At 38.1% G+C, this 15,524-nt stretch overlaps 1 protein-coding gene across 1 annotated transcript; it reads left to right on the plus strand.

Annotated features, from left to right (window-relative positions):
* Positions 1 to 5,514: 5,514 nt before the first annotated feature.
* Positions 5,515 to 14,495, plus strand: LOC101158428 (immunoglobulin-like domain-containing receptor 1). Its single transcript, XM_023953348.1, has 9 exons — positions 5,515 to 5,841; positions 6,514 to 6,684; positions 9,436 to 9,585; positions 9,878 to 9,997; positions 10,564 to 10,710; positions 11,666 to 11,776; positions 11,899 to 12,071; positions 12,880 to 13,446; positions 13,603 to 14,495. Exons 1-9 carry the CDS (start codon positions 5,796 to 5,798, stop codon positions 13,639 to 13,641), a joined length of 1,524 nt encoding a protein of 507 aa, XP_023809116.1. The 5' UTR covers positions 5,515 to 5,795; the 3' UTR covers positions 13,642 to 14,495.
* Positions 14,496 to 15,524: the final 1,029 nt, after the last annotated feature.

Here is a 15,524-nt window from a genome sequence, read left to right on the forward strand (position 1 = left end):
TGTGCTTCTGCCTGCCATGGGATGAATTTCTATCCTATCTAGCACTTCTAGCTTAATATGTTACATTTATTTAAAATCAAACTTTGCTTCCTGTGTTAAAGGTCAACCGTTTTTACATCCAAAACACCAGAAGTTGCTAAATATAACTTTTTAATTAAACCACAAGTTAATATGAATATAGTAAAATTAGTAGCACAAGAGTCAAGATCTGCATGAAATGTTGAAATGTTTGAGGTTTTCTTTTTATTTGTTTCACTCCTTAATAATAAATGTTACTCATTTGTAAAGAAAGAGGAATAAAACTGAAGTGAAGAATGCTGGTGCTTGAAGAAATCTGCCTGTGCGTTGATTCACTGCATGTTTGTGGGGACAGGAAATCATTTAAGTCAGACTCACCTTAATATGTCAGGAATGTTATGAACAGCTGCTTTTTATAGGAGCATAACCCTCCTGAGTAAAGTAAACATTTGGGAGAATGAATCAGGATTATGACATCATGTTTTTCTACCTGTATAGAAAATTGTGTGATAAGTCCCATTACTGGTATAGAAATCCTATTTTGGTATCTGTTGTATGATATGAACTATAAAGAATTTGCTCAACATCAAAGGACCTGTCTTAAAGACCATGAATTAAATGTGATCAGTGTATTTTAAAGCTTCAAAATCCCATAGAGCCTTGTAAAAATACTAATGTCTTCTGAGAGGAAGATGACTCACTGCAAGCTTAACATATATTAGTTCACAAAGCCTACTTGCTGTCAGAAATGCAAAAATGTATATTTGTTATTAGTCTCTTTCTCTTTCGGCTTTTCCCATCAGGGGTCGCCACAGCGAATCATCCTTTTCCACCTCACTCTATCATGGACATCTTCTACCCTAACATTAGCCAACTTCATGTCCTCTGTTAAGACATCCATGTATCTCCTCTTTGGCCGTCCTCTTGCCCTCCTGCCAGGCAGCTCCATCTCCAACATCCTTCTACCAATATATCCACTATCCCTCCTCTGAACATGTCCAAACCATCTCAGTCTGGCTTCTCTGACTTTGTCCCTAACACAGGCAACATGAGCCGTCCCTCTGATGTACTCGTTCCTTATCCTGTCTAACCTGGTCACTCCTAAGGAGAACCTCAACATCTTCATCTCCGCTACCTCCATCTCAGCCTCTTGTCTCTGTCTCACTGCTACCGTCTCTAACCCATAGAGCAGAGCTGGTCTCACCACTGTCTTGTACACCTTTCCTTTGAGTCTTGCTGGCACTCTTCTGTCACACAACACTCCTGACACTTTCCTCCAACCGCTCCAACCTGCCTGCACTCGCCTCTTCACCTCTTTTCCACACTCCCCATCACACTGAACTGTTGACCCCAAGTACTTAAACTCCTGCACCTTCTTCACCTCAGCCCCCTGTAACCTAACGCTTCTGCCTTGATCCCTCTCGTTCAGACACATGTATTCTGTCTTACTACGACTGACCTTCATGCCTCTTCTTTCCAGAGCAAACCTCCACCTCTCTAGCTGTTCCTCCACCTGCTCTCTACTCTCACTGCAAATTACAATGTCATCCGCAAACATCATTGTCCAGGGAGATTCCTGTCTTACCTCATCTGTCAGCCTGTCCATCAGCATAGCAAACAAAAAAGGACTCAAAGCTGATCCTTGGTGTAGTCCCACCTCCACCTTGAACTCCTCTGTCTGACCTACAGCACATCTCACCACCGTCATACTTCTCTCATACATGTCCTGAACCACTCTGACATACTTCTCTGCCACTCCAGACGACCTCATACAGTACCACAGCTCCTCCCTCGGCACCCTGTCATACGCCTTCTCTAAATCTACGAACACACAATGCAGCTCCTTCTGACCTTCTCTGTACTTTTCCATCAACATTCTCAAAGCAAAAATGGCATCAGTGGTGCTCTTACGGGGCATGAAACCATACTGCTGCTCACAGATCTCCACCTTCTTCCTAAGCCTGGCTTCCACTACTCTTTCCCACAGCTTCATTGTGTGGCTCATCAACTTTATTCCTCTATAGTTGCTGCAGTTCTGCGTGTCACCCTTGTTCTTAAAGATGGGGACCAGAACGCTTCTCCTCCATTCCTCAGGCATCTTCTCACTCTCTAAAATCCTATTGAACAACCTTGTTAGAAATTCCACTGCTGCCTCTCCTAAGCACTTCCATACCTCCACAGGAACGTCATCAGGACCAACGGCCTTTCCGCTCTTCATCCTTTTCAGAGCCTTCCTAACCTCATCCTTTCCAATCTCTGCTACTTCCTGCTCCACAACAACCACATCTTCCTCCCTTCTTTCCCTGTCATTTTCCACGTTCATCAGCTCCTCAAAATACTCCTTCCATCTTTTCTGTACACTCTCCTGGGTTGTTAGCACCTTTCCATCTCTGTCCTTAATCACCCTTATCTGTTGCACGTCCTTCCCATCTCTGTCTCTCTGTCTGGCTAGCCTGTACAAGTCCTTCTCTCCTTCCTTTGTGTCTAACCTGTCATATAGCTCATCGTAAGCTTTCTGTTTGGCCTTTGCCACCTCTCTCTTCACTCTACGCTGCGCTTCCTTGTACTCCTGTCTACCTTCCTCAGTCCTTTCTACATCCCACTTCTTTTTAGCCAACCTCTTCCTCTGGACGCATTCCTGTACTTCCTCATTCCACCACCAAGTCTCTTTACCGTCTTTCCTCTTTCCAGATGACACACCTAGCACCTTCCTACCTGTTTCCCTGATAATTTCTGCTGTAGTTTCCCAGTCATCTGGAAGCTCATCCTGACCACCCAGACCCTGTCTCAACTTCTGCCTAAATTCCTCACAAGTTTCTTCATTCTGTAGCTTCCACCACTTGGTCTTCTTTTCTGTTTTCCCTCTCTTCTTCTTCCTGACCTCCAGAGTCATCTTACACACCACCATGCGGTGCTGTCTGGCTACACTCTCTCCTACCACCACTTTGCAGTCAATAACCTCTCTTATATTTGTTATTAGTAGGAGATGTAAAAAATCAAATGACTCATTGAGATAAATAATGTTGGGAATTACAAGAATGTTTTTCTGTCATTTCAAACCAAACACTAAAAGCTTTTTGAAAAATCCTGATATGAAACTTTTACACAGAGTTGTGGAAAAGTTCACTTTCAAAATAATGTCTTCACCGACAGGCCGAAGCCTACTACAAATAATTCTCAAATTTGGAGTTGCAGTTTTAATCAAGGGATTGTTTGGTGTCTTAAGTGTTGAATAAATTCTGGCGTTTCATCCAAGTCCAGAAAGGATAAAATAGAGGGATGTTTGCAGATGTCTTCAGTTAAAATGCTTGGAGGAAGACAGAACTTTGAGTTCAGGCTGAAAGAAAAATAGAGGTTCAGGCTGACATCTAGTGGCGTTTGTTCCAAATTACATCTCCTCTTTGAATATAATTCAACTCAGCCAAAAAAATAAAATAAAATAATAAACTCTGGAACAAACTAACATTGTCAAACAGTCTGAATGAACAGGAGGCATGTTAATTAAACGCACAAAAACAAGACAAGCTGATGAAATCTTTCATTAATGCACAGGCATGAATAAACCAGGCTAAGACAAAACACAGGATTAAACTTCCTTCAAGCTCATTGGAACTTTCTAAGAAAACCAAGTTCTTCCCACAAATACAGAGGTGAAGAGGAAAAATTCATAACAGAACCACCTACTTACCAGTTTCATTCCATGTTGTCAGCTGTTGGTGGGTGGATTTACAGGTTATACAGTGTCTCAGGGTTTTACTGGTTGTGTCACTTTGACACAGGCAACTCATAAATTCTTGAGAAATACCTCATTCATTCATAGGTATATGCATGAGAGCTCTTCTTTTCAGCTCTCTGAGCTCCTCTAATCACTACTAAAAGTGACTCCAGTGTTCTACCATTACCAAAAGATGTGCTGATGATGATGTATGCGAAGTATAAGAACATCTGGAAAATAAAAACTGAAAGTCTGTTTGTATTTAAAATCTGCCTTTGGTTCAGACCTACTCCAGATTTTTGGAATTGAGATAATAAACACCATTAAATAGGACATTAGATCCGTATTATAAAGAAAGCAGCAAAAGATCGAATACAGAGCAAAGTAGGAACAATAAAGAACTCTCCTTGAATAAAAGGTGGAATTCATAACTTTGCTAACATGTGGTACAAATGTACTGATTATTATCCAACACTAAGCCCAGCATGAAATACGTTTGTACAGGACCAGACCTGCTTACCTCTGAACTCATAGAGTCTGATGTTCACTAAGTCTGCTCTGTTGAAGACAATAACAGAGATTACAACAGAAATGTTAAATCCCGATCCAGCCAACCTATAATTAAACTATTTGTTTAAAAACACATCACCTCATGAACCTGAACATATCATGGACTATAGCTTCTGCTGAAATAATGATGTCTTTACATTGACCCAGATTGTGTGAAACAATGAATAACTGCTCAAATAAAATAAAAAAACATAGTAATTGTTTGCATGAATGATCCTTCATTGTCATGGTGTATTGAGTTTAGTTTGCTTATCTTGTAGTGTTGACGACTCTCTGATGTTTCAAACTTTTGATTTAAATAATTACTGACAGCAGTTACATAAAATATCTTTGCTTAAATGGTTCAGTTATAACTCTCATGTTTCAGTTTTATAATTTTTTTTAGCCTAGCCAAAAACGAAATCCTTTCTAACTTTAACCATTTTAGCTTTTGTTTTATAAATTAATGTATTTACGTTACATCAGATTACTATTTTATGATGCTTTTAGTTTCATTGTTTGTCATTTTTCCAGTTTTGTCAATAAATAAACGTGTATCCTTTCTTTGTTATTCTTATTTAAAGAATTAAATTAAATGTTGAGTACAAATTGTTAATATTAAAAGGAGACTGATCACAGGTTTCAGTGCTAGTTTGGCACATTAAGAGTCATATTCAACAGTGTCTTACATAATCCATGATTTTACACATTTCCCTTGTGTGACTCCTAAATTTGAAGTAAAATAGTGTTGTGACTATATGCCAAAACCGGTGCTATTCTCAATGAAGCTGTAACTATTTTTTTCTTCTGACTGTTTTTCATCAATAGGCAAAACGTCTGTATAACAAAAAACGGCCTTCTGTCTACCGATTGATGCGTCAATAAATATCTCTTATTTCTATAACTGTTACATTTAGGCTTTGTAAAAATACAAACAGCAAAGCAATTCTTAAACATTAAGAAAATAGATGGATAAATCTTCTCTAATATGCCAGAAAGTCTCTGTGTATTTGCATTTTTTTTGTTTTACTAGTAATAATTATTTTTTTATTTAATTGAACGTTTGGAAAACTCCTGGACAAAAATACAATAGGCCTACAAAAATAAAGCACAACTCAGAAATATATTCAGGACAAAATCATTCTAAAACACTGAAGGATGGAAACAGATGTCTTTTTTTTAAATTTTTTTTTTTTGGAGGAACTGCTAGCATCACTCTTCCTGAAAGGTGGTATCTACCTGTCTACGTCATCTACTGAGAGCGCACCTGTTTCGGGGTGTGGCCTGAATTAAGAGAGTTTGCCTCCGGAAGGACAGTCTGGTCACCGAAGCGCTCGGGATTTACAGAGATGATCGACTGAGTTTAGCCTAGAATATAGGTCACTGGTGCAGATTAGTCTAATTTCTGCTTTAGGTTTTACTCTAAGGTTTTTATTTTATTTAGTTCGTCATTTGTTTATTATTTCACCTCTAATAAACCTGGAGCTGGAGACACTTGGTCTTCATCATCATCATGGGGAGACTTCTTGTCGCAGTCTTCATCGTGTCGCTTTTGAGAGGTAATTTTTCTTTACCTATCGACGTCATTTTTTTTTTTTTTTTTAACCACGAAGTGAATTTTAAACCGACTGATTGTAACTTGTTTTTATGTAAACTTTTTTATGTAAAGTGAAACAAACCACAGGTTTCGGTCACATGATGAGGTTGTTTATGTAAAATATGTTCCCTGTTTTCTCTGTTGGTTCTCCCAAAGCTATTAATATGACCTATATATAAGGTATTTTTCGGTATACTGAAAATAAACATTGTATTAATATTTTTAACAATGACAATCTGTGGTTTTAAAAGTTTTGGATGTTTTTTACTGAAAATGTCTAAAATATTGTTATCAAATTTCTTCAGACGCTTAGTTCTCAGCACGTTCAGAAGAACTGAGCCGGTTTCATTCCACCATCTTTTTAGTTTTAGATGGATAGTTTCAGTGTAAACCACTTCCTTGCCCTTTGTTTCGGTCACCTGTTTTTCTGGTTCTGCCGCTTTAAAATCAGCTTCTTGTTTGCAAGAAGTCCCCAGACTGTTGCCTCACCTCCCTCAATGTTTCCTTCATCTCTTCCTGGACTTTCTGTCCAAATGTTTTTTTTTCCCCCAGATCTGCCACTGAATAATTGTTTTTTCTTTTCTTTCATAATGAATGCTCCAAACCTAAATGTGTGTTTGTTGTCTCTCCACAGAGTCTGTTTGCGTTCAGGTGGTTGTTTCTAAGACTGAGTACAGCACAACTCTTTTTGCCTCAGTGACACTCCGCTGTGACTACTCCACGTCTGCAAACATCCAGGATATCCTCGTCACATGGAGGTTCAAGTCCTTCTGCCAAGACCCTGTGCTGAATTACTACTCCACAGGTACCGATGGACCATTGGCTGGGACTTTCTGTCTCACACCGGACACAGAAAATGTCACAGGGGACACATAATGGGCACACTGTTAATGTGTTTATGTGCAATGCTAGCCAGACGTCAGTAATGCATACGCAACAAGTCTCAGATTTTATTGGTGAATCTAGAACCACTGTTAGGAGACAGGAAGTAGCCAAAATAGGAGGAGGGAGCTTTTGTATATATTTTTGAGGGCCTATATCATGCTTTTCCTAAGTCTTTCAGAGTAAACTATATCCACTAATATGATATATACCATGGTCTGCGCTGGCTTCTTTTAAACTTTTGCTTCATCATCTGGACAAAAACAAGCGGGAAGAGGTGAACTTTGTCTCTGAACTGATGCTTTATTTACCCCTTCAGCATGGATATTGCTTTTCTTTGCGGCTGCAGTCGAGGTCGGCTCAACCATTACAATGACAATGCATCGCATCATGTATCGCAAAGTCCTCTTTTTGTGAAAAAGTGATGTAAACAGAAAAAATAACACGAACCAAATACTAAAAACTGATTGAAAATTTATTTTGTGAGTGACCATGGTATAAGTGGGATAATGCCCTTCAAAGTGTCTAATATGTAAAGCTTAATGGCCGACAAAGTGTGCATTCTCAGAAAATTAACGCACGCCATTAACTTACTTATGCAATGGTCAATTACAGAAGACATAAATATTCAACCAATTTTTTATACTTTATTCTTATAATTCGGTTTGGATCGCTTTTTTCACAAATAGCAGACTATTTGTTAGGAGCTTACAATTGCATTTACCTCTTTAAAACATCTATTATAAATGGAATTTGTACAACTAATATCGATATTAATATTAACAGGGACATCTGGGGAAATAAATTGTTAGAAAATTGACCTACCCACACCCAGCAGCCAATCAGAATTGAGTATTCAACCCGACCATGGTATAATGTCTGACAGTGGAGAATTTGTTGGGCTTTATCTTTTACATGTTTTTGCTTTGGCACACTAAAGAACCTTTTTTTTTTTTTTTTTATGAAATATGAGTAATTTTGGCAGCTCATTTTTCAATCCGGAAGTAAGACTACACAATCTCTTTGCGCCTTTCACTCCTTGTGGACGGCCCATTTCATGACGTCAACCTAGAGCTGGCCTCGGCAGTGTGTCTGCATTACAACCATGAAGACAAACAATATCCGAACTTTTGCAAAGAGGGATGTGCACATTGTGCATGAAGGGAAAGCGTTTTGCTGATCACTGTTAGCTCCACAGAGAAAATGTGGGTGGGTGGGTGTTAGCCTGGGAGTGGAGCTGGCAGCTCAGACTCTTCCTGGAAGGGGCTGTTCCTCACTTTGTGACATCACAATGTCAGATCCCTCTTGTTTGGACTGGTGCACAGAAAGCAGGTTTTTAGAGGAATACTTAGAGATGCATGAATGGGGCAAAATACCGCTTTGGGGATGTTTTTGTTATTTTAGTTGATTTTGCATGATTACATATAGGCCACAAAAGTAACATATTATGCATATTTGTAATGTTGGTACCATTTTTTGTTGGCTTTATTTCACTTCCTCTAGCACAGCAGGAAAATGAGCTAATAGAGCTAATGAGCTAGTTAAAAAATTTTATGCAAAATTAGTAAACCAAGAATTGAAAATTAATGCAAACTGCTTTTATGTCTGGCCTTAATGTTTGAAAATTTTGATTATTCTTAGGTTTTTTTTTTTTTTAGTCTTTGTTTTTTTCTGTAAAGCTGACATAATCCATTGATCTCAATAATAAAGTTAAAGTTAAAATTTAATCTGACCCCCCCCCCCCCCCCACCCCTTTTACACCTCCCACCCCCTAGCTGATGGGGATAGACGATGAGAAACAGACTGAGCACGAAAACAAAATGTTTGTTATTGGAAACACTAATAATAATTAGAACATCCCTCTCTGTGAATAGCTGCATAACTAGCCAAATGCAGCATCACAGGCGTAGACCACTCCACCACAGCTAAGTGGCGATGCAGGTCCCCATGTAGAGCAGCAGCGGCTGAACAGCAGCTGACCCAGAGGGAAAAGATCCAACTGAGGAAGTAGCAGAAATAAAAATGAGAATGAAAGAGTAACATACTGATAAAAGCAATAAACAATAAAAACATTGAAATAGGGTAAATGAAAATAAATCATTAATAATCTAGTGTAAATTTATAAAACAAGATAAAATGGATAAATAAATACAAAATTAAAAAATAAATAAATAAAATAATAAAAGTAGTAAAAATTAGCTTTAAGCCAGGTTAAAAAGATGAGTCTTTACTTAAAAGCAACTATGTTCCACACGACACTCAGGTCGTCTGGCAGACTGTTCTTGTGCTGAAAAGAGGCCTGTCCATAGGTTTTGGTTTTTACAGTCGGAATGGTAAGAAGACCAGCGCCCGAGGATCTCAGGGTCGACGAGGGTTTGACTAAAAGATCTGATAGATAAGAAGGTGCAAGACTGATAGGACTTTTAAAAACTGTTAAAAGTATGTTGAAATCAATCCAAAAGCATATGGGGAGCCAATGCAGGGACTTCTAAAACTGGAGTGGGTTGAGCCCACCTCCTGGTTTTGGTGAGAACTCGTGCAGCAGAGTTCTGGAGAAGCTGAAGGTTCTTAATGTCAGTTTTTGGAGGACAAGGTGCAGTTGTTTTTGTTTGTGGGTCTGTCAGTCTATGGGTTCCAATGGGTCCATTAAAACAATCTGCTTGTTGTTTTGCAGCGTACCAGTCTGCCCTGCAGCTGGGACAGGACCCTTCAAATGACTGTCCAGATCGTCAAAGGACTATACGCACTGTGGTCCAGAAGAAAGGAGGAAATGAGGCCATACTGGGTGGAGAATACGTGAACCGCAAAATAACGATTCAAAACAGTATGTTTTTGTCTAATCTAACTGAGCTGGGTTTTTCTTTTTCTTTACATTTTTTTGATTGTTTTAATTTATTAAGTCTTCTAAAATCATTTAAATAAATTAAAACAAAGTACATTTAAACACATTATTTTAATTACCAAAATTGCTTAAAAGTGTCTACTTTAATGTAAAGTATTTATTTTCTTTGTGTGACTTCTTGGCAACAGTTTGTTATAATTGCAAACAAATGTCTTCATATGATGATATGAGGCACATCTGGTGTAGTTAGACCTGTATCTGTTGGTATGTTCAGAGGCAGACCTGGTGATCAGCGAGGTGATGTGGTGGGACAACGGTGTTTACCTTTGCTCTGTTGATGCTGCTGGAGACACCTCCGGGAACCCCGTTCAAGAGGTCAAGCTTATTGTTTACAGTAAGCCATTTATGAAACTTCCATCAAATTATTCAAACCTTAAACCCCAACCCTGCTACTGTTGCAGGAAAACAAGATTACTGGTATTTCCTCCAAGAAAATGTTTATGATTGTGGAATAATTTTTATTACAAACAGTCTTTCTATAGAACAGTCAGTGTGTGCCGTCTGTGTCACTTTGATTTTCATTTACAACAGCCTTAGGGAAATGTTTTAGCAAAGAGATGTTAGTACTAGACTGGCAGTCAAGTACTAACTCAACTGCCAGTCGTGACTGTAGCTGTAGGGCGGATGGTGACTTTGGTATCCACTAAAAGCTCACTTTAATCTATAAGACTTTTGACTCAAACTTTTACTTAATGCCATAGTTTTGACTTGACTTTGTAAAAAAAAAAAAAAAAAGGAAAAAAGCTTGCTATTTGTTCCGAAAGTAATTAGAAACAGTTCTGGGTGAAAACCTTGTAGGGTTTGGGCAAAACCTTTAGTACAAAGACTGAATACTCAAATAAGCAGTATAGATGCTTCATGATAAAGGTATACTAACTCTGTCTTCTCGTGTCCTCTTAGATTGGTTGACCGTCTTGCTCATCATCATCGGCGCCTTCCTCCTGATATTGCTGTTTGGCATTTGCTGCTGCCAGTGCTGCCCTCAGAAGTGCTGCTGCTACGTCCGCTGTCCCTGCTGCCCCCAGAAATGCTGCTGTCCTGAAAAAGGTATGGAGAAGGAATTCTGTGCCTGTAGCAGTGAAGTCTCACTCCAACTATATTTTTATAAGTCATTCCCCGTCGACTTTTATTTATGATAACATCGTTTTTAGCCAAAACCAAAAATATGTTCTGTAGAGTGGCAGGAGTTCATCAGATATTTGCCTTTGAATTGTGAGCAGGTCTGTTGAGGCAGAAGTAACCCTCCCCTCAGACCCAAGGATACCTTTGTTTGCACTCTGTCCCACTAGTTTACAGCCCCTCACACCTTCAACATAACATTACCGGTGCAACAAAAATCCAGCTGTACAGTTTTCAGCCAGATGTCGGCTCAGATGAGGAAAAAAAGACATTCATGAATCTATTTGTCTGCAAGTGGATGCAGCAGAATGGAGCAGAGAAGGGAGACTTTGACCTTCCCAGTTCTGCTGGTCCGTCACAACTAAGAGCTCTTTCAAACGGCTGAGTTTTAATGATTTGGATGGAGAAATACCCAGAAACGTGGTTTTAATCTTAAATTCTTTTAGATGGGTCTTCCATTAAAAAATGCAACAAGAACATGTTTAAAATACCAAAAACATGATTTTCATCAGAGTGGGTCCTTAAGGGCACATTTGCTGTACCAAAAGGAGACGATTTGTTACAATTTGTATCGTTTCGCACTGCTGACGAGGTTGACGGGTAGATCTTTCAAGGCCTGATGACATTTCTTGGGCGAACTCGGCTTTTGGCTGTTGAGTGGTTGAACACTTACCAACCATGGTGACTAAATAGGAAGAAGCCACTCCTGAAACAAAAGTCATATATAAATATAATATGAAACTACTACTGACACAGTAAATAAATGCAATGTGTTTTTTCTCATTAGGTTTAATCCCAGTGGATTTGCATCTCCATCAGTGAATTTATGATCTGAAATATCTTTTGTTGCAAAAAATTAAAGGATTTATTCTTTCTCTCTTAGCAATGATGGAGCATCGTATGATGAAGGAGGCCAAACAAGCATGGCAGAATGGACAAGTATATATGCCACTAAGCCATGTTTCGTCTCAGATGAACCCAGCGCTCTATGGAGGTATTTATATCCGCCTCACCCATCTCTACTAAAGAAAACACTATTTAATGCTCAATCCATTTCTATGGTTGTTTTTTTCATCCTGCATTGCCTCAAGTGTCTCTATGAATGTGCCTCTACAGGATCAGTTACAGGGAACAGCAACCCTATGAAGCCAATGCCCCTCCCAGCCCCCTATTCACCTTACAGCTTTCCTCCCCCGAGTGTCCAAGGCAACCACCCACCTGGAAATCATATGATCGATTACTTGGAGAACCAAGTCCGAGGGCTGGATTTGACAAGTCCTCTAATGCAGGTATGATCGCACTTCTGCCATAGATAAATGGAAGAATGCATCATTTTCAAACGGCACCACAAAAAGCAAGTGCATTAGATTCTCCTGCAATAATGATATGAGGACTGTATGCAATTGGTCCTATTGCTTTTAAATGATATTTAAAACTATGTAACTGCCAAAGAACAGACTATATAGAGGAAAGTTTAAAATATAAAGTGATCATTGATTGGTTAAAAGCAGAAAATATTTTAGTTTGACCAAAGTTTTCCCTTCGGATCCTTTGGTGTTTTCAGTTGATTTTGAAAACATTTAAAAATGAGACTTTAATTTTGTTTGTTTATTATTTAAAATCGCAGATTATAAAGAGTGGTGACATCCGCTTTTAAGATCAGTGTATATGAAGTCACCACATGTATTTATGTTGTATTTAGGAGGTTTTGGCAGTTTTCATAAAATATGTAGTAACTGAGGCATGAAGAAGTAGACCATCTCTGGTTATAGTTGACCAAAAAAAATGAGCAACCAACACAAAAACAGGTTTATCTGGTCATTAAAATGAGTTGACCTTGTATTTCCTTGTATAGACTAAAATATTTTGTAAATAGATACCGCCATGTTGAATAAATAATGTTACAGTTCAATGGAAACTGGGGACTCGTACAGCTACATGTAAATAGAATTTATTTTATGACAGAGAAACGGATACGAAGACATGTGATGTCACGACCTTTAAAAGCCTTTGTCATTTTATTTTTTTAAAGACTTTTATCAATTCCTAATCTGTGATATGTAATTGTCTAAATTTGCGTTCTTTTTCCTCCATCAGTCCCAACCAGCTCCACCCCCCCACATGCAGCAGATGCCACCCCCTCCCCAACAAATGCCCATCAACATTCCATATTCTCCCGGCCCTCCCAGCATGATCTCTGCCCTTGATGAACCTCCAAGGGAGCGTCGCATCATCACACTTCCACCAATAAGAGAGCAGCCGCAAGGAAGAGGCCCACCTCCAGCACCCAAAACCCGCCCTCCCAGCTCCAGCGAAAGCAATCGCAGTGGTTATAGTCGACGTGATGAGAGGGGAGGAGCTGACAGACGTTACCCCTCACCAAGCAGATCAAGAGGACTGCCCCGGAGCTACAGCGAAGAGTCACTGGATGGGAGGAGCCGAGGTAGATCACGAGGAGGCATGAACCCTCCTCGCTCGCGCTCCAGGGATGACTTGTTTGACAGCAGGTCTAGAGATAACTACTCTCCTCCAGCATCCCGGCGCTCCCGAGGATCCTTTAGCTCAGACGAAGAGACCAGCAGCAGAGGAAGACGGGGAGGTGGAGGCTGGACTGAGTATGAGCCTGGACAAAAACCAGGACCAAGGAGGAATGATCCATACTCTGTAAGACAATCACTGCTCTAGCAAAGTTAGACACACACAGCGACACATAGGCTCTTAAAAAAATAAACATCCATTGTGAATATCAGTTGTTATTAAAACATCTGAGTTTTGATATATGCTCATATAGTTAATCTAAAGTTGGTATGTTTCTCCCAGGACAAGAGCTCTCGCGGTGGCACAAGCATCGTCATCTGAGCCTTCCAGCTGTGGAACGCCCTGTGACCTTTGTTTTGGAGAACATGCACAACTTAGAAACCCTTGTTAGCCGTCAACTGGAGATTTTACCCATTTTTATCTTTTAAAAGGAGTCATGTAAATACTTTTTTAGCCCTTTTTAAAGGATAAAAATAAAATGATTTAAACTTTATTAAAATGAGAGACTGACAATTCAAGGATATACTTTTTTTAGTATCTGACAAGTTACAGGAATACACTCCGTCTCCTGATTCGTCTGAAAGTATTTTGCACTTCTAGGATGGCCTTGGTGTTACTATTATCTCTGTGTGGTTAAAGGCATGGCGTTTATTATCAAATACAAGTCATTTTAATGTAACAAGGTTTTAAAATGCAAAAGGCTAAGAAGAGCTCAGGTTTTTCTTTTATTTTTATTTAACTAAACTGTTACATCAGAGCAAATAAAGATGCAGTGATTGGAAAAACTTTATGTACTTTTCAGGAATGAGTTGTAAATAACATTATCCAGTAAGAACTGTGGGATTTTTGTTTGTTTTTCTTGCATCAATTTAATGAAGGACAAAGTGAAACATTCAACTGGTGTTTATTTACTGTTGCATGTTTTAAATTAATGTGAAAATTCTCAAATAAGGTATCATTGTTTGGTTTCTACCAATGTACAGAAAACAAAGTCGTCATTTTGCTTTAAAATTATGCCTAAAACAAATTTGAAATGCAAAACTCACAGTTTTCTATAACGTTCTTCATTGATGCTTTTTCCAAAACTAATTATATATTTTTTTTTTTTGCTTTGCTTAAAGGCTGTACAGAGAGTCTGGAATTATTATTTTCATTAAACTTTACATTTTAAGGTATGTTCTTTTGTGGTCATTTCTTTGTCAATGATTTGACGATATTAATATAAATTGAAGTATTTATACTTTTTCTGTCTTACATAATTAGGTTTTCCAAACATTCTAGCAGGAATTATGTAGAACAATTGCTGGTTTGAAAATGAAATAACCAGATAGTTTTTTAAGAAGATGCATCACTCATTCACTGAAATTCAAGGATTTTTCTCTAAAAGTATATTTCTTAAGGAAAATCTATCTGTTATTAAAATGATTTATTCTGTTTTGGGAAAATCTCTTTAAAATACAAAATGCACTACATATGTTTATTCTATCCTTTACTATTTATAAATGCACCAGTGTTGTGTAGAAAAGTCTTGGTGTAAAATATTTGCTACGATTATTATTAGAAAAATTTACAGTTACAACTTTTTTTATGATTAGTTTAATTTTTTTTCAGTATCATAGTAAACATAGAATAAAACAAAATGAGATTTTTTTAAATACAGTTCCTTCACAAGATGGAGTGTTCTTGTAGCTTTCATGTGTCTTCTATTGTTTTTGGTAGTTTAATTTCGAGATGGAATACATTAAAACGAGGTTGTAAATTTGACATCTTACCCTTGTGAATGTAGAATTCCCCCCAAAGTAATAAAAAAATATATTTTTGGACTAACCACATAGTTCAAAGTAGAACATTAAAAATATTATTTTGAATTTTTACATTTAATTTTGTGATGATAAATACCACCAAATCGGACCAAAATGTCTTTGTATAATAAATACAGTGATAAAACAAAAATAGTCTCCTTACTTGTTTGGCAAAAAGAAAAACACAAGACTCTTCTATGTTTATTTTAAATCATATTGAACTGGATAACAAGTCCGAAAATGACACTGGTTTTATTTTACTATTAAGACAATATTTATGAACAGTAATAATGGCCTTTTCCTAATTAGAATCACCGTTATACTCTTTCATATTTATATTTTTTATTTTGTTTTGCGTCAAAGAGAAGTGCGACCGCGCGGCAGCGTAACGGTTAACGTCGC

Source organism: Oryzias latipes, chromosome 3 (assembly GCF_002234675.1).
Source record: "Oryzias latipes chromosome 3, ASM223467v1".
Classification (NCBI taxonomy): domain Eukaryota; kingdom Metazoa; phylum Chordata; class Actinopteri; order Beloniformes; family Adrianichthyidae; genus Oryzias; species Oryzias latipes.